The sequence below is a fragment of the Caloenas nicobarica genome, chromosome 1, assembly GCF_036013445.1.
Source record: "Caloenas nicobarica isolate bCalNic1 chromosome 1, bCalNic1.hap1, whole genome shotgun sequence".
NCBI lineage: Eukaryota > Metazoa > Chordata > Aves > Columbiformes > Columbidae > Caloenas > Caloenas nicobarica.
Window position 1 is genome coordinate 65048621 of NC_088245.1, and position 19745 is coordinate 65068365.

General features: G+C 38.6%; 1 protein-coding gene across 12 annotated transcripts in view; it reads left to right on the forward strand.

Moving 5' to 3' along the window:
- The first annotated feature begins 5265 nt into the window (after window positions 1-5265).
- The window catches only part of MYBPC1 (myosin binding protein C1), a 76091-nt gene continuing 61611 nt past the window's right edge, over window positions 5266-19745 (forward strand). For 10 of the 12 annotated variants that reach the window (XM_065658235.1, XM_065658240.1, XM_065658234.1 and 7 more), the window contains exon 1: window positions 5267-5417. In XM_065658235.1, coding sequence (XP_065514307.1) covers window positions 5393-5417 — 25 coding nt within the window. In that variant the 5' untranslated portion in view covers window positions 5267-5392. Of the gene's footprint in view, window positions 5418-19745 lie in introns of all 12 variants that reach the window. The other 2 variants (XM_065658232.1, XM_065658233.1) reach the window with 1 other exon arrangement.

The following is a 19745-nucleotide window of genomic DNA, read 5'->3' on the forward strand; positions in this document are numbered from 1 at the left end:
AAAAGTAAAGTGCATGACAGAGTAGGAAAGTTTTTTTTCCTGGCAGGTCTACAGTGCAAGGCTGTGATTAGACTGAGCTGGTCAGGTAAATCCAGACATCTTTCATCAACACCAATAAGTCCAGTAAAGATATCAGATGAAAAAGACTGCCTTCACAAATCAGATGGGGACTTAAAAAGTAACATATATCCTGAGATGCAGCATTCTTCTATGCTGAGGTACTTCACTTTCTTGCAAAAGTAGAAGTTGTGCATTTTTTGGTTGTACATTTTTAAGCTTTCACTTGCCCACATGGTAGAAATTGAAATAATTTATTTGTTATTTTTATAGGTAGAAAAGAAAAAATGCTCTGCAGATTATCAGTGATATCAAAATAAATAAATTCACCAAAATCTATAATGTCCTATTCTAAATAGCATATGTAGCAAGGGCAGAATCTGAGCACAAAATGTTGTCACTATAACGCGATTCTGCTGTAGACATGGAGAACAGGATTCTCAGGCCTTGTGCCTGGTGGGAGAAGATGTGGGACTTGAATGGGGCTTGGGCACTGTCAAACCTTGTTCCAACTTTCGCCTGGAGAAGTGCTCTTATGGATTCCTCCTGATGGGAAAGAAGGCTCCATCTGCTGCTGCTTCTTATCCTTAATCCTTGGGCTCTATAAATGTTTCCTAGAGGATCCAAAGCTGCAAATACTAAAACTAGTGAAAAATGGCTTTCTGTTATGTAAGTTTTCAAAACCTTGGATTCTTTGTTAGTACAAAACCAAGATACTGTTTACTTTTTAATGAAAACACGTAGACACAGAAGCATTTGGGGGTTTATTTCCAGATTCTCATCTTTCCCATTTTCATCTAAACTGATCATTTCTGCCCAGCATTGTTATTTCAATTGATCAGCTTTTCTCAATATCAATCAGATGTTCAAGTGGAAAATTTTTAAACAGAATCATAGAATATATCAAGTTGGAAGGAACCCTTAAAGGTCATCAAGTCCAACTCCCTGCTCCTCATAGGAATACATAAAACTAAATCAGATGACTAAGAACATCATTTGGTTATATAGTTTGGTTAAAGATTTGTCTCTGAGGTCTCCTGGGAATTTTCTGATCCTTTGGCCTGGTGACAAGATAAAGATTTTTCTCTGGTAACAAACAGACTGTGACTTACTAGAATAGAGACTGAAGTGAGAGAGTTCAGTCCTAGGAATAGCAGCAAATATGAAGTTATGGAGGCAGATCTAGCAGCTGCAAGAGCAAATAAGGGCTTTGAATGTTTGACCAAGGAAATTTATTAAAAGCAGATGGGAGAGAATGATTTAATTATCTGACGCCTTGGTTAGCTGCTGTTTGGAAACTGCTCAAGGAGCTGAACAGAGTTAAAATAGGATACCCATGTTTTGGAAAGAGACCACAGAAGATTAATTGTGGTGGGCATGGAAGAGAAAGGCTCAGAGAGCTTAGCGTGTTTGGCCTCTGAGGTGGCTGAGAGGGCTTAGGTGGTACACAAAAGCCATACTGCAATGAGGATAAAATTTGGCCAGAAGACGTTTGCTTTACAGAAGGGCAAAATACAAGGTCACAAGCCAACTTACGGAAGGAGAATAAGTTCTGAGAAGAGATGTTTCCATCTAGAGACATGAGGCAGCCTGTGCAAACAGGAGTGCTTTTAGCAGTAGGGTAAATTAATGAAAGGATGGCTGGGGATGGCACAGCCTCTAGTTCTATCTACTGAGGTACCAGACGTGGGCTAGAAACAAGGTGGCACTCAGCTCTTTCCACTTCACAATTTCTGTGAAGGTTCTGGCTCAGTCATTTGGCATGTAGGCTGGCAGCTGAGTCAGAAGGTGGTTCATGGCCCTTTCACTTGTGATTTGTGTGTTCAGCATTGAGGAGCTAAAAGCTTTTTCTTCTGGCTCAGCACCTTTATAGGATGAGCTGCAATCAAATCAGCTGAGTGATTGCAATATACGGGTAAGCAGAGCAAGACTGCAGGGAAAAATGGTTAAAAATCTGAACTTCATAGAATGAGTAGATAAGTGCATTTATTAAAAGAAGGTATACAGGTTGGATGAGTAATTGCACATATGTTTAGACATCTCTATGATCCAAGAAGCATAAGCTTAGTGAGGACCAAAATGTAAAAACAAAAACAAAAACAAAAACAAACAAACAAACAAACCATACACACACACAAAAACACAAAAAACCCACCCAAGGGTCAGGTGTTTCCTTATTTTCATTTTTTTTCTTTTTTTTTAACTGATCTTAAAGTAATTTGGACAATTGTTGGCCAAAATCAACACCTCTCCTGTATGCAGTGTTAAGGCAGGTTTGGTGACTACCATGCACTCTGAAAATGTGGAAAACAAGTATAAGAAGGTAAGCTCTGAATGACATCTATCCAGTAGCACCAAAGTACTAATAACCGTTATGACACAAGATGGGGACAACATTGTGACAACATTTGTGCAGGAAGAAAAATAAAGTAAAATGCCTAGGTTGTCTTAGATTGGAGTATGAAGTATCTGCAGGTGCTTGAAGCATGGGCTCAGCTGGGAACTGGACTGAAACAAAATATGGCTGACTTTCTTAGGAAAAAAAATGCTTTCCTTGTCACTGCTACTGCTAAGGTACACTGAGACATCACAGCCTAAAACTACCTGAGTGGCATCTTTTATAAAAATGACATTACAGAGAAGTTGCAACACTGGAGTTTTTTATGAGAGTGAAAGAGAATGTAACATGAAAACCAATGTATTATGCAAGTATAATGTAAGGATAGGAAAGAGTGAAAGGATGGGAAATTTTTTAGGTGGTTGCTACTCCACAGTTTCACTTTATTTTGTGCAGTTGAAAAGCCTTTTGCTTGTACTCTCAGCTGGCCTTTACAAAACAGAGGCCTCAAGAAACACACATTTTTCTACACACTACAAAGGCAACTACAGTATTTCATGATTTTTTTTCTGTACATAAGCTACCTTCCCTTCCTGCCTAATAGAGGTTATTGAGCCAATTCAGTTTTCTAGCTGCGTCTATACTAGTAAATAAAGCAGGGCTAGGGCACAGGTTCAAGTGTTGTCCTGTGATTGCCCACGCTGGAGGATGGTTAGCGTGCTGCCTGGCACCATTTTGCTTTGGGCCAACTAACCCTCTCCTACCTATGCCCAAGTAGGCAAATGCCAGCAACCATTCTCTGTGGACATTTTGGGTGCAGTCTCCCTGTTTTGGGGTTGAGAGGGAGTTACACTGTGCAGGTGAGAACCACATACTTTCACTTGGCCTCTGAGCCAGTGAGTGGTCTCAGTACAGACTTATTTAGTAGTATAAAAGTAGTCTATGAGTTACATTCTGTCTTCCTGAATATCCTTCTTCCTCTTCCTGTAAAGGAAGTCCTTTAAGGATGTAAGGATATGCACTGGCCTCCAATCCTTTCTCTTTGTGGGATTCCGATGAGGGTCCTTTCTAACCCATCCAGTGCTAGACTGTGACCATATTTAATCTTGTTTGTATTAAGAGGAATCACCAGACATGTAGTTCTCAGCAGGTCTTGGCATAGGATAGGTGAAATGCAAATCAGACTGTCTTTACATCTTATTAATACAAGGGACCACATAGGAAACACCATGCTGGAGAGAACCAGCAGTTTTTCTTCATCCCCCTCTGGTTCCAGCTCTCACATCATTCAGTGTCTGGATGTCAGTAGAAAAAAGAGAACAAGAAAAAACAATCTCTGAAATGTTATTAGATCTGTTCATGCACCAGTTCCCCACTGCCACCACAACCACATCCAGAAGGACAAAATCCCCAGCTACTTATTCAGGGCACCATTCCTTTTGCTTTCCAAGGACAGGAATTATTTCAGTGATAGAAGCAGATTTACCCAGATAGTGGTATGAAACAAAGAAGGAAGGTAGCTTTAATATTGCTTGTTTAGGTTAAGGTGGGCAGGGCTCTTGCCTTTGTTTATATTCTATAAGCACATGAATCAGTCAATTAATAAAACACCACAATGAGTAGAGCAGAAAAAGCCAGATGATAATCTGGTCTCTTAAAAAAAAGGAATTAAATGCCCATCCATTATAATTTGTCTATAAAATTACTAAACAGCCAGAAAACAACAGGTTGTAGAGGAAACAATCATGCATTGGCTAGAGGATAAACAGGAACTTGAGAACTCTTTCGTTTCTAAATCCTATTTAAAGATATAAAATACGTTTTCCATGATAGTTGGGTGTATTTAGACACTGAGCAGTCTGTTTCATAGCCTAGTTTTTGTTGATACATGATCATGATATGAATGTGTTTTAATAGCATGAAACCCTTGAGGACCACTTCATCTATTGCACTAATCACTACAGTTTTGTCTCAAAATCCTAAAAGGTTAAAAGAAAATAAATCCTAGTATGCTCCAAGTAACTTGCCCTGCCTTTCTGTTGCCTACATATTCATAGTTTAAGTAGAAGTTTAAGAGAAGGGCAGCCCGGTGGCTTAGTTTAGAGGTTTGGTGCGTGTGCTACAGATAGGGTTTCCATTCCTTCTGTCTGGTTTCCTGGCTTGGAAAAGGCAAGGAGTGTTGCATCTCCTGGATGAGTGGAAAAGAGAATATCTCATCTCACAGTGGCGACCTATCCAGTTAATGAGGCAGCAGTGCTGAAAGGAATAGTATAGTCTCTGACGAAGCCAAAATGAGGATGGCTGCAAGGAAAGGACCCAAGAAAGTGTAGCAAATGTAAACAGAAAGGAGATATGGAGGGACTTCACTGCTCCAAACAGGAACACAATAACCCTTTCTTCTTCATTAATATTGCAAAGTACTCTACTTCTCACTCGGTCTTTGCACACCACTTTCTCTTAAAGGAAGAAAATGAAGTTTTACTGCAGACATACTGGCTATACTTGTTTGTCCCTTTTATGCTGTGGAAAAAGTTATAAGTGTATATAAGTAGTTCCTATAAGATCTGCAGGCAGGAGGGGCTCCTTAATAGCATGGTAGTCACTTTTTCAACCTCTCTCTGCGTGTGTATGCGTGTCTGCATGTTACAGGGAAGAGACGCAGAGAGCAAGCGGTGTGGCTGAATTTAGAAAGTTAGAGATGTTCTCATCAGCCCCATGCAATGCAGCAGAGATTCCTTCCAAAAGCCAAGGGAGCAGAGGCTGCAGACAACAGATGCGAGAGGGGTTCCCATAACTGTCAATTTTCAAAGTGTTTGCATTGAAAAGAGAGGAGGTGCTATTTCGATTGATATTTCAGTCGCAGTATATAAAGCAGAGGAATTCTTCTTACCCTCTGCTTGTCATACTGATCTGCATACTCTCTCAGCTGGACTTGGGGCTACTACTTACTGTATCTGAAAGGCTGAAACTCACTGGGAATAAAGAATTCTTGTAACAATGCCGGAACCCACCAAGAAGGATGGTAAGCATAACAAATATTACCTCAACGTTTCTTAATTACAGGACTTATGAGTACACACACGCCTAAAACATTCTTCAGACCATCTTGCGTATTCCAGCAACAGATAATATCTAAGAGCGGTAGCTGTGTAACATCATTATGTCATTACAGATCACCGATCCTTTTAAACTAAGAAATTACTTTCAGGTGGGGGTATAGCACAAAGCTGTTTTGGCCTCCAGCTATTTTAGACAATAAACAATAGCTTGGCAGAGATATTGAGAAACTATTTGATTGGGCAAATGCTATATTCACTTTTTAAAGACTGCAGGATTTATGTAGTGCAATTACTGGTTTCTCTATAACCATGATATCTAGATTCTGGAAAACAGGGAATAAGCATTTCTTCTGGTTTAAAGAGTCAGCATGTTGACATGTTTTTCATAAAGTTTTACAAGTTATTGAATAGAAAGGATATGTTCATGAAATAGTTTTAAGATTCTGATGGAAATATATTCCATATGTCTAATGCATAAGTGAAGAATGCAGTACATTTTTTGTACAGGTGAAACTGGAATGATACATTTTTGCCACACTACAGAAATTATTGTATTTTATATTTCAGAAAGATAGCTAAAGACAGTAATACTGGCCCCTTTTGTGGTATTATTAAGTTCATAGCAAAGAAACTGAGTCTGTAGTCTGCTAGCAAGACACAGAATTGTCCACAGGAGGCTGCCCAAACAAGCATAAAATGTTCAGGGTCTGTTAATTCATAACTTTTTAAAAGTTAGTTTTTATTTTTTACTACTTTGAAAATCTAAGCTAAATAAGTTTGTTATATTTGCATTACTTCTATACCCCTTCTTTTTTTTTTTTCAAATTTAGACATTCTGATAAGAAATTTTGATTATTATTGTTTAGCACTGACAATTTACATAGCTTCTGCAAAGCCATAAATGTGCAAACTGCACATGCTTTTCAAGTGTTGGCAAACAAGAGGTATACAGACAGGTTCCCTAATGCATTCCCAAATGCAAAACTGAGTTTAATCTTAAGGATAAGCTTATGGAAAGTATAGAAGGCGTTAAACATTTTTCCATTAATTCTGAAACATCTGATAGGCCCACGTGTGTAGTTTGAATAAGTACATTTGATTTAACACTAATCTATCAATAGCATTTGGTTTATTTTAAAAGTCTTTTTGAAATATTTTCTGGTTTTGTGGAAGGCAAGAGCAGAGCAACTATTAGGAGAATCAGGCAGTTTCAGCACCTTATTGGGTTGGAGGCATATAAAAACTAAACTTTTTGCATGACTGAGTCTCAAGCAAGTAGTGTTGACAGACCAATGTGATCATTTTACTTACTGGCCCTCCTTAGTGCTAGAGGACAATGATGGATGAAGTATCCTTCTGAAAATAGCTACACCAAGTGCATGTATTAATACGAGAGCCTAATCCTCTATATCAAACCTAGAGCCAAGCCACTTCTAGAGTGTCTTATTTGTAATTCAAATGATTTACACATGTATTAAGTGTCCTTTTTATTTGATCTGTTATTTGACTGGATATTACACAGTTTAATCAGAATGCATTCTGTGGCTGCCAACTGAAAAAAAAAAAAAGAAAACTAAAATATTTCTGCACTTTCAAAAGATATGTGCTTTGAAGAAAATTTATTAGGAGGCTCAAGTTTCTCAAGGTTATTATTTAATACTAGATTGTTTCAAAGATGTTCTTACAATGCAGTTGTTACAAATGCAGCTCAGTTGTATAACAAAATAAGTTTAGCAACTCTGAACATTATATTGACAGTGGAGTAAATGCGATTTTTGGTGAGTCAATATTCAGGAACATAAACAATATTGAAGTGTTCTGTTCTGATTAAGCTAGAGCTCACAAGTAGTAATGAGGTCTAGAAAAGTGATACATACATGTTGTACATTGATTGTTCCTCATTGGACCAAGCTTATTTGCAGCCAGTAGATGAGGGTGATCACAGGTTTATCTTACTGTATTTAAGAGATTAGCTGCTTCTTACAGATTTTTCATTGATCAACAACTCACCTGAGCTGGTGGCAGTACTTGTATAGGAAGTACAAGTACTTGCTATACTAGTGTCAGGAGTGTTTGGTACCAATAAGTAGTGCAATACCACTGCTACTACTGATACTAGCTCTACCAGTAAGAACTCAGAACCTCATGTGCCCATTCTCAGGGTAATTTGCAAGGTGTGAAGAGAGATTTAAGGTAACTAATTAATGAATGTGAATCTTGGACTGGCTACATTCTGGAAGGTACCACTGGAAGGACTCTCTGAGAAACCTTTGGGGAACTTGTTGGTGGACTGTAATAGAAAGCAGAGAAAAAAAAGAGGCTTGAGACTTCTGCATCACATGAGCACCTAGGCAGTATTCTTCTGACATTTCCAAAAGAAGCAATCTACATGAATGATCTCATACTCCTTCTTCTCATAGGTCCTGCCAGTTAAAAACTGCACACACAAGAGTGAGCAGCTGAGAAATCAGAAACTGGTTAACACTTGAATGTTAAGAAAATCTTAGCTTTGCATTTTATTGTCACGCAGTTTCAGAAGTAAATAACTAGGTTTTTCAAAGGCAGTGCTGTAGCAAGCTCCTGGGCTTTTATTTTTTTTTTCAGGCCAAATGCTCTTCGAGCTATTTTAAGATTATTAGATTACCAAAGTGAGAAATGTCCTGACTTGGTGAGAGTGTAGCCTCATAATATGCTCTTAACAAATAGGATCACCAAATTAAACACACCAATCAGCTTAGAGAAGGTTGCTGGAGCACTTCTGCCTAATAGAATTCGTCACTGTAGAAACAGGCTTCCATGACTAATGATTTAAGGCCTTTATTGTACCCCTAAAAAGTCCAAGTCCTCTATATTACATCAGTTGTGGCCTCCTTGGAGTATATGGTCATGTTGTTGTAAGACAGTTTTTTCTTGGCTTGTTCAAAATTTCATATTCTCAAGAAGAAGCTTACATCAATGGGTTAACTGATGCCAGTGGATGACTACGATTCCAAAGGCTGACTGTGATGCCAAAGACCTTTACCAGTGTATTTAAATTTAACGGCCCTTAGTTTTCCTGGTGACTAATAAAATAACCCTCCCTCATATAATTACTTCCTGTAATTTATTGTAATCACTCAGGCAGGCTTTCCTCTCCCCGCTTTCCTTCAACCAATATTCATAATAAGATCTGCCCATTAATTAGGTGCCCTCTTAAACTGTCACAGGCTATGGCATTTGGACAAGCTTTTGTAAAGATGCCAAGTCTCTCAAGAGCAAAGGTTTCAAACTATTTGTGGGCATCATCCCACAGGGACAGGTGCAAGTCAGTCACCAGTAGCCAGCTCTGTAAATTTGCCTTATTTATTCTCCCCAATCTAGGAAATAATTCATGACCATGAGTTAAGCAACTATTCCAAATTTTAAGCCAAAGCATTTATCAACTGTCTGCCAGCTTCATTTTCTAAAGGATTGCAAGCTGTGCTTGAATAGTGCCTGGAGTATCCACATATGGGCAAGGAATCAAAATTTTAAAAAGTCACTGTCTGTACTTTAGACAGCGTTTTAGTAAAACTTTTTTCAAACTATAAATAGTATAGATGTAAAAGTTGTGAAGAAAACTATGTCTAAATATTGTCTGTTAGGAGGATAATCTCTAAAACATCGAGCAATTTGTGGAAGGAGGTAAACAGACATGTCAGTATAGTCTGCTTAGAGATACGATAACACTGTTCTTTCTGAAGAAGCCCAGTTGAAACAACCTTTACTTCTATTGGCTTTTAAACATGACTGGTTTTGTCGCATTGCAGGATTCTTCTATGATTATATCTGCATTATATTTATAATATTTAAATAAATAACTTAGTATGGTCTATCAAGATAATAGGCACTGTCAAACATATTTTACCACAGCTAGTCATATAAATCATGTAAGTAGACATGTAGAGTAGTATTCCAGTGGGAAATCAATCTCAGTATCAAGATTGGATAAAAGTTAATTAAAGTAGGATTTCTTTTAATATCATGTTTTTAAGGCTAGACAATTTTTCAGAGGTGAATAAGAAGTTAAATGGATCTTCTGCTTCGGTTTATGAATTTGGCTTGCATCAAAATTAACAGTTCTGATAGAAAGTTTTCCCGAAAATTCAAGAACCCAGCATGCAAACACTGTATAACATTGCTTAGTGCCTTCTGTGCAGAAGACTGAATCTGTATAATCTTTTGATTACAGCACCAAACCTGGTAGTGCAGCTGCTGCTGCCCTTGCTGCGTAGATACATGCTTTCAGTGAGGCAAAAGAACAGCATACCGACATCCATCTTCTGCCATCATCATTGCCCCTCTGCAGGAATGACTGTAAAATACATTCCCATTATTTCTAACTTCCTTCAGTCTGAGAGCCAAGTCACGCTCAAAGTCAGGCCCATATATATCATTTACAAGCACTGCAGTAAAGTCACAGGTGAATAAGTTTTGCTGGATGAGGGAAGAAGGAAACCCTAGTCCCTTATCCTATTTTCCCCCTCGATTCTTTAGAAAGTTTCTCTTCATCACCTCTAGCTAACAAATCTAAAGCCCTCACAAAGGGAAAGCAAACTCACGCCTAATTGTTGGAACTAGATCCGTCAGGGTGGGCCCCCTCCCGTCCTGAGCCCTGCAGAGCTGTGTCCTCCTGCGCAGATCTCATTGCGCCCTGGGAATTGAGTTGTTCTTAGACTGTCTTTGCTTTCCCATAGCTAATTTACAAGTGTTGCTCCCACAGTTCCTTCTGAGATGCCAGAGCATCTCAGATTTACTCTTCGACCTTCCACCTCCACTGCTCCTAAGTTTAAAACTTCTTTTCCAATCAGAGTAATTTGATTGAAAAAAAAAAATCTACACTGGCAAAGAAAAAATGATTTATTTTGGAGTTCTTTATGTTTTGGTTTATTATGGTAGAAGTTGACAGAACTCCATGGATTTTTTTTTTCATCTTATACGAGTTCTTTATACTTTGTTTTAATATGGTGTAAGTTGAAGGAACTGCATCCTTTTTTTTTTCTTCTTACACAATGCATTTTTTGTTTGGTTGGTTGTTGTTGGTTTTTTTTTAATACTAGTATAGGTAGATAATGCAAGATTGATCTAGCTTACTGTTGTTCTTAGTTGGGTTGAAACGCTCCTCCATCCTGTGCAAAAAGCAGTGCATCTATGCATAAGAAAAATATTTTGTATCATCACACTAAAATAAAAGTCTCACTGAGTTTAAGAAGAAAACGGGATGGTCTTTCAGCAGAGCAGGGAGTGCTTTGTACTTGGCAAAACTGAAATTAGCAAATGCTGCCTTTGTGCCTCCCTGTGCTGCACCTGTTGGGAAGATAAATAAAGGACTGCCCAGTTCTTTCCCCTCATACCTCCTAAATATATCACTTTAAGAGAGCTTTAAAAAAAAAAAGAAAAAAAAAAGAAAAAAACCAACCATGCTACAGTACCCTTCTGTTCCATGACAAACTGGATGAGTTTCTTCATATTAGTTTCAGGGATCTACCAAAGAAGATAGGAAGGTCTGTAGTCCCATAGCAAAAAAAAAAAAAAGCAGATAGATCTGGGAAGACTTGTGGTATCAAAACCCTAGTAGTTGCCACACATGTTAATGGTCCTTTGAAAATATGCTGTACAATATATTTCATGTTTCATGAGCGGACATCCAGAGAGTTTCTTGAACTGGAAAAGCAAACAAGTTTGAAAATAAATTACCTGGGGAAACTTCCCTTGGGATAGGGCCAAATACTAGACTCATCACTCACTCAAGGAAAATGCAGAGATTCCACTAAGTTAGAGGTTCTAGTTTAATAATCACTCTAGGGTGGGGGAAAAAATGTTGTTCTCATCCAGACACTAATGTAGCTTTGCACTGAACATAAAAAATCTGTAAAATAAAGGAGAAGGCAAACAGATAGAATCATTAACTTAGTTGTAATCAGAGTTTTCTCAGTCTCACTGCAAACAGCTTTGTCTCTTGAGTCCAAGGAACTGTGTGGCTGAGGAACAGCCTCTTCTCTTCCCATCCAGCCCTCTCTCTCTGCTCAGTCACAAATCAAGTGCTACTTCTGAGGGCTCCAAAAAAGGGTTTCTCTCTTTCACTGCTGTTGTGGAACCAGTATTTGAAGCCATTATTCCATCATTCACTAGGGGAGTTCAATGCACTTTATGACCACCGGGAGATTTTCTTCTTTTGCTTTGAAGAGCTGCTGTTGTCTTAAGAGTCAGGGAAGAGAGGACTGATGTGATGTTAATGTCCATGTCAATTCATTTTGATAAATTTGCAACCGTACAAAGATACTAATTGTCTTTACACTGCCACAGATCTCTTAGTTAGGAACCAGATACCCAAATGGAAGTGTGTGCAAGTGAACTAGGTGTCCCCACTCCCACCGGAGTCATGACACCAGGTCCTTAGTCAGTGGAGCCCCAACTGCTGCCCAGCTGACCAGCCAGCAGTTTGCTAAACATATGTGCCTACTGCCATATGAGACGCTCTAGGGTAGACAGAAGACCCATTCTGTGCTGGCAGATATGACTTAGGACCTATGGGAGATCTGCAGCACCTTGAAGTAGCAGCTAGAAACCAGAAGAGTATGCTACAGCATCTGAATGTATTTGATCACTTATGTTTAAGAAAACTAACTGAGCCATAAGCAGCTATTTTATGGTGAATAAAAATCTATTTCCACTGATTAGAATCATAGCGTGGACTCCTAGCTCACACTGTAGACACATTCATGTGTCTCCTGTTTTCCTGAGTACTTTAACAATAAGGCTGCAGAGTTATTCTCTATAATTTGTTCAATTAGTGTCTAAGGATTTTCTGCATTAGGCAGTATATAAGAACACAAGGAGACAGTTCCACTCCAGCATTATTTGTATGTGATACTTGGATGCTCTCCCTCAATAACTGAGTACACTGGGCCCAGATTCTCTTGAGCAGAGGAGAGTGCACCCTTCTGTAATCTGCTGAGTGCACTGAAGAAGACCAATCACACTTACAATCCTCTACTGCCTGACCAAGTGTCTTTACATGTATTTTCAGTTCAATGTGGCCTCTGCTGCAGTTAGCCACAATGGTGTTCGATGTCATAATACTGAGATGCTTCATGCGCTGCTCTCTGGTAGTGCTAGATGGAAGTTAATTTAGGACATTAGACCTCCTGGAGTAGTGTTGGAAGGCTGTTGAACAGAAAGTCAAATATGTCACAGTCTTAGAAAAGTTTCAAAATTTAAAAAAAAAATCACCATCCTAAAAATTGCTTCATGTTCTTCCTTGGAGTAAAGCTGTTTGTTCCGGGAATTACCTTTACGAATGCAGTAACTTGCAAGTCGGTCAGTGCACGTGACTTCCATGCAGTGCAGTGAGTTGCAGTACCAGGATGTGGGATTGTGGATGGGTGACTCATTCCACAGTTTAGAGCCCTGCTCTGTCCCACCTCCATGTTCCCAAAAGAGTACAGACAATGCAGCAAGAAGGGAGTCCTGCTATATCTTGCAGCAATGGAACATGTTCAATAGAGTCATTACTCTCTCTTTCCTGGAGGGCCACAAAGATGATGAAGGGAGTGGAGCATCTCCCTTACGAGGAAAGGCTGAGGGAGCTGGGTCGCTTTAGCTTGGAGAAGAGGAGACTGAGGGGTGACCTCATCAATGTTTATAAATATATAAAGGGTGGGTGTCATGAGGATGGAGCCAGGCTCTTCTCGGTGACAACCAACAGTAAGACAAGGGGTAATGGCTTCAAGCTGGAACACAAGAGGTTCCAATTAATTTGAGAAGAAACTTCTTCACAGTGAGGGTGACGGAACACTGGAACAGTCTGCCCAGGGAGGTTGTGGATTCTCCTTCTCTGGAGACATTCAAAACCCGCCTGGACGCCTTCCTGTGTAACCTCACCTAGGTGTTCCTGCCCTGGCAGGGGGATTGGACTAGATGATCTTTCGAGGTCCCTTCCAATCCCTAACATTCTGTGATTCTGTGATTCTGTGATTAAGAAATATTTCTTACATAATTTGCCCTCCTCGGGCCCTATTACTAATTGAAAATAGCATGTGATCTCCTTCTTAGGGCAGTTGTCCTTATATGTGGTGGCTCGAGCAAGTTCTTTTGATCAGGTGATTATTACAAAAAGCTCTGTTCTAATTTAATTCTCCGTAAGATCAAATGATGGGTTTAGTGAGTGTCTGAAAGCATTGTTCAGTAGTACCATGATGCTTCCTGAGAGGGTTCTGTCTTAAAATACACACTCATCGCGACTTTGTAGGCTCAGAATAACTTCCTAATTTTGGTCATAAATTCCAAGAGTAGGATGCAGTCATACACAGACACAGATGAAGATTCCCTTTTCATACAAATAAATCTTAGCTCTGTGTGAATGCACACGAATTGCAGAGACATTTGCTCCACTTCTTGTTATTGAACTGTGTGGCTGTGAGACGTTAGGCAGGGGCTGCGCAAAAGCAACTCACAAACCAGCTCAAATGATTACATTTTTCTTGCACAGCAGCCATGCTTTGCACCGGCAGTGTGTAAAAACCGTCCAAAAGCATATTCCAAATGTTGTCTTCTCTCAAAGCCCCGAAGTTGTGATGTGGCTAAAACTGAAAGAGATGAAAAGCCTACTGGTACAGTTGATGGGTTAGGTCTTAATTCTTGATACTCACCTACTCCAGTGTGCTAGTGGACTAGAAAGAGCAGTAAGACATAGCTGTTGAATAGTTGTTGAATTCCAACCTTTGAGTATTTTTGTGTTCATTTTCATAACTTCCTGCTACGAGATCTTTTCTGTGTAAGACAAAAGCACAGATTATGGCCCCTAGCACCAGTTCCAACTGTTCTAGAAGGAAGAAAAGCTTCTTCTTACCAGTCTGAGATGATTTATCTAGTGTGATAGGGCCTTTCACCATTTTCTGACCTGAAATGAAATATTTCAAACCATTTGCACACCAGAAAGTACACAGCATTACACTCCTGTCCTTTTTCAATAGCATTATTAGTCTCCAGTAACATTAAAGCATTGTTCCTAGAAAAAAAAAATTACAGAAAAAACTTACACCTGATGATGTGGAGAATATCTGTGGCTAGAGATATCTAGGAACAGTCACATGAGAAATGCCATGTAGATGGAGTAATTTATTGACTAATAGCTTCTGAGCCTTGTGCTGTGATATTCATGTAGATAGAGATAGAGATCTACATACACACACTGCAGCACTTTTGGTATCTTCTGTTTTTATAAGACCATAGTATCTAGGCCAAAAACCTTATTTTAGACCCAAAGAGGAGCTGTAATACCAATGGAGGCTGTGGCTGCCACTCCTCCACAGATGCAGACTTCAGTGAAGGCACAGAGGGTCAGATGCCTGATGACATTTTTTCCATGGCATTCCCTCCTGCCTTACTAATCTTTCATCTAAGCTTTCCTTAGCCCTATTTTTAAAGGGGAAATCTGACCTCTGTCCTCTGCCCCTTTTTCTTTGCCCTTGTTTTGCATTTCCATGTTTTGCAATAAAGGTTTCTCTCTTATCCACCAGCTTTTTTAGCTGGAGGGAAATTATATTCAGTGACCTGTGACTGTTATTCACAATAGCTGTGATGCTTTGTAAGAGCTTTCTTCTATATACACCACTTTTCTGATTTACTGATGCAAATTCTCCTCATTTTTCTGCAAACATCCTGCTGTTCTGTTTTCCCTAAAGGCAAAGTTAAGTGATTATTTTTTAAATGAAGGATTATAATTCTCACAGTTACCTTCATTGCTGCATGATGAGATCGAGAGGTAGAATATGTGATAGTATTAACGAAGAGGGATGCATATAATTTCATATGCCTAACAGCCATGAAGAGGCATACATGACTTTATTGCACATAAATATCTCTGCACGATCCACCAAAGATTTGCCTGGTGCCATGGGCCTCTGGATCCCCTAAATTTTTACCTGCAGAAAAAGTCCTTTCTCTCCACATGTGCAAAATGCTCCTCAAGCTTTTTCAACACAATGCTGGATTCTAGACCTCTGAGCAACAATATATATCTGCAACCAAACAAGCTTACAAAAAGAGAAATCTCCCAAAGTCAGTACATAAAATTCCCGTTAGAAAAATAAGTTCCTGAGTTTTAGGGTAACTTGTGATTCTTTCGGTGTTTGATATCAGCAATACTGCAACTGATACAAAGGTTTCTTGCATTGCCAGTTATGTTTGGGATTTTCTAAATTCTCCTACAGACTTAATTATAAATCATCTTTGGTTGCCAAGTACAGGAATATCAGCACTCACAAAAACTACATGTCCCTAAATTTCATAGCTCATAAATATGAGTTACCTTTAGTAAACTAAGAAAGTGGATGTTACTACCCTCTTTTTTATCTTGGGTGAGTTATTTTCCACAAGCCTGATGACTGCAAATAAGCATTGGGTAAAAAATTCACATTGACAGAAGTAATGGATTATTAGTGGACATTGTCTCTCAAGAGGAGGCTGAGTACTGAAGTGCAGATGACAGGAGAGTGCTCTTATCTGAAGGAAGTCTAAAACTCTTCCTTGAAAAGATCACAGAGGATCAGATTATCTGTCACCCACTGTCAAATAGACTTGACACAAATGCTTTTCTTATTTGGTATTTGGACACAGTCATGACAGTGTTTGGACACATTTGTAGTACATATTACTTTGACAAAGGTCTGATAAGTAGCTGAGAAATTCAGTTCTGTGGAAATCCCAACAAATGCATGTTCAGTTTTGCCCTGACCTTCAAATAAAAGTTGACATTTCTAAAACTGTGGAATGGAAACACCATCAGATTTTAATTTTAAATTGTTGAAATGTTTTATTCTGAAATTAGATTTAAATGAAACCTATGAGAACAAATTCTTCTTTATAATTTCCTGACATAAGTTAGATTGCATGAATTCACATCACCACAGCTTTATGCTGATGCCCTCATTTTGGCCTAAAAGTCAAGCTCTCTAAGTGAATGATTTCCCGCACATGGCTCTCAAGACTAACCTGAATGCACTGAAGAACAGGAGACATAGTACTTTGCAGAACTCACTCCAGTAATGTGGAGCATTGGGTCCATGATGTGATTTCCATAAAACAATATTGCAATTGATTTCCTTGATTCAGGTGAAAAATTCCAGGATACCTCAGCAAAACAAGGAAAATACTTCCTGAGCTGGTTTGGACATTATCTGGACAATCTGAAAGGAAGTTTTTCACTTTTTAAGTACTTACGTCTTCAAATAACCGCTCTTTCAACTTTATTGCTGACTTCTGTCCTATAATTAGAAGTACAACTGCCTTTGAAAACATGTTGTTAAATTTGAGGAATAAATTACTGTCATTCCTGAGCAGCAGTTCTTTGTTTTATAAAGTTTTTAATACAATAACTTGTTCCACTTTATTACGTTTTGCAGCTTTCAGAAAGGAAGTTAGTATACTGCTATCTCTGGTGTCATATTATGGTGTCTTTTGCTTTCATTTTTCCTTAGAGAAGATCATCCACTAAATGAAAATATTTGTTTCCAGAGAAAAATTATTAACAAACTATTGCAAGGAAAGATAGGAAACTGAGAACAAGTTTACCTATCATCATAATTTTTTACACAAGATCGAACATTTCTGAGGAATAAATTAATTGATTTCAGTAAATATGTAACAAAGATTAATTAGAGTTGGGTTTTATTAAACAAAATTTTGCTCGGCTGTACGAGGAGTCATGTTGAAAGCTTTATTAGCACCTGCTGCCAAAAATCTTATTATTGCACAGGCAATTTAACACATTAAAAATGTGTTGCAATATTTAATGAATTTAAAGAAATCAAAACAGTGCCATGTACATTTTGTGTTTACACAGAAAAGACTGCCTCCTGAACATCGGCTCTCAATGGCTGTGCATCTTTTGTCCCTGCAAATACTAAAATAGAGGTCACTGAATTTTGACCTGTGAGCCAGATCACTAATTTTTCTCCTGAAGACAAGAATCAGACCTGCTCTGCAAGTCCCAGTCACAGCTGAGGCTGGGAACCCAGGCAGCACAGGGGGGACACGGCCAACACCACAAGCCGGCAGCGCCACTTACGGGTCATCCCCAAATGCCATAGGGGCCATCAGGTTTAGACAGATACTGTGACCTGTTCACAGACCTTAGTGAGACCTTTTTAATACGTGCTATTAAAAAGGCAGAGCAAATAGTCATGGCTGAACTGTAGCGAAGTGGGAGTAATACTGCAGATCCCCCTTTTTCATACCGCAGAAGACAGAAATCTGTGCTGACGGCTGAGGCTTCATAGAGCTGGGCCTTTAAAGTATAAAAAGGGAGCAGTAAATCTATGAGGTGGAGAAGTGCAGATCCTGTATTTCAGGACTGGCTTATTGTAGGTTTTATGAAGTACAAATAGGAACATCGCTTCTGTTCTTTAGACATAACCACCTGTCTGGCGGGCATTATTTATACAGACAGTTTTCTCCTTCCCCTGTTTAACTGGAGGCAGAAACATATAGTTCATTATCTCAAGCAACATTAAAGAACAGTTCAGGTTGTTGAGAGTAGGTAGGTGAGGAACATAGAATTTCAGGAGTAAGGAATCAGTTTAGACTTACATTAAATTGGTATTACATAAACTGAAACGGAGTCATAACACAGAAAAATTTAAGACCTATCATAAACTTACCATTAGTGGGAATAAGCTGACAGTTTTCACTGTTCAAATATCATGGGAAAAATGCCTACTAAGAACTTCTTCAGTGACATTTAGGATTGCTTACACCTCACTTTACAACAGGTTTTGCAGAGGGAGTTCAAAACAAAATGTTTTCCTTTCCAAACATGAAAATAAAACCTAGCATGTCATGACATGGAATAAAAGGCAAACCGCTATAGCCACAAACAGACTCAGGCCTGGAGAATTTTTCAGTGACTTTGCAGGTACAGCTGTGCTGACAAAGCCTTCTTGTAAAAGTATAGTTATGATGGCAAACTGAACTACCTTATCAGCACAAGACACTTTAGTGAACATTGTAACATATTTCAGCAAATCCTTTTGCCATATAGATGATGTAACCAGCAAAGCTTTGCCTACAAGTTTTTGCCGAATAGATTTTTTTAAATTATGAAATTATGTAGAAAAATGCAAGTATGAAAAGCTCAATGGAAAAAAAAAGTCAAAAAATTTCAACTAAGTGTGGCCCTCAAATTGTAGTCTACCGCTAGTCTGTGATCTGTGAGATACAAGCATGAATACTCTTTTCTCTTCGACTTGCAAATGCTCAGGAACTAACTTTTATGAATTCATTTCTTTGCTAAAAAAGAAGATACGATGGAAATACAAATAGGATTTCATTACTCCACGTCGGTGCCTTGTGGTCTAAGTAGGCTAAAAATGTGTTTGAGAATGCATGGGAACTTGATAACTAGACTAAAGCCACCAACTTTAGCTTCATTTATCTATTTTAAATACTGTCAACGCTTGGCAGCCTTCTAGTTCCCAGTTACAGTATTATACATACACAACTCCAGGACTGCCAAGAAAATCTTGTACCATTTGATGAGGGTGTTGACTGCTGATGGCTGCCTCCTACCTACCATAAATTAAATGGGGGATGGGGGGCTAATGTATGGATGACATAGTTCTTTACTGGACAGTCTACTTGCAGAAACTTAGGAAAATATAGATATCTATACATACATTTTATTAAAGAAATTACTTTTATTCAAGGTCATGCTTACAGTATTTTAGAGATTAATTCCTATGTGGAAGCATAATTCTCATAAGAAATCAGAAAGATGTTGAATCTTTTATATGATTTAATAGCGTCATTTTAGAAAAATGGGAACTGCAAGGAAAACACAATAAGCAATGGTTGCTTTATGCACTTCTATGATTATGGATGGCAATGAAAATCTGGAGTCACAAATTAAACTGCAGCTCCTCAAGTAGATCTATAACTATTTCTTTGGTGTCTAATCCATTCCACAGAATTCACTATTACTAGGATTTTGTTCCAACTGTTCATTCAGTTTTTCAGTCCTTAGTCAGGGGACATTCTGCAATTATCATACAATGGTTTGATTCGATCCTGTGGCCCATAAAAACCTCTACAACTGGAAGTATTTAGATTATTCCTGAAGCATATGCATTGTAGGTGAGATTATATGTTGGGGCTAATTATTGCCCTTCTTTTTTTGGTGTTTTTTTTTCCTACAAGTTGAAATTCATTAGGAATGGTTTTGATTTTTAATCATATACAAAACCAAATTTTTAAGCAAACTCTTTGTTAAGTTC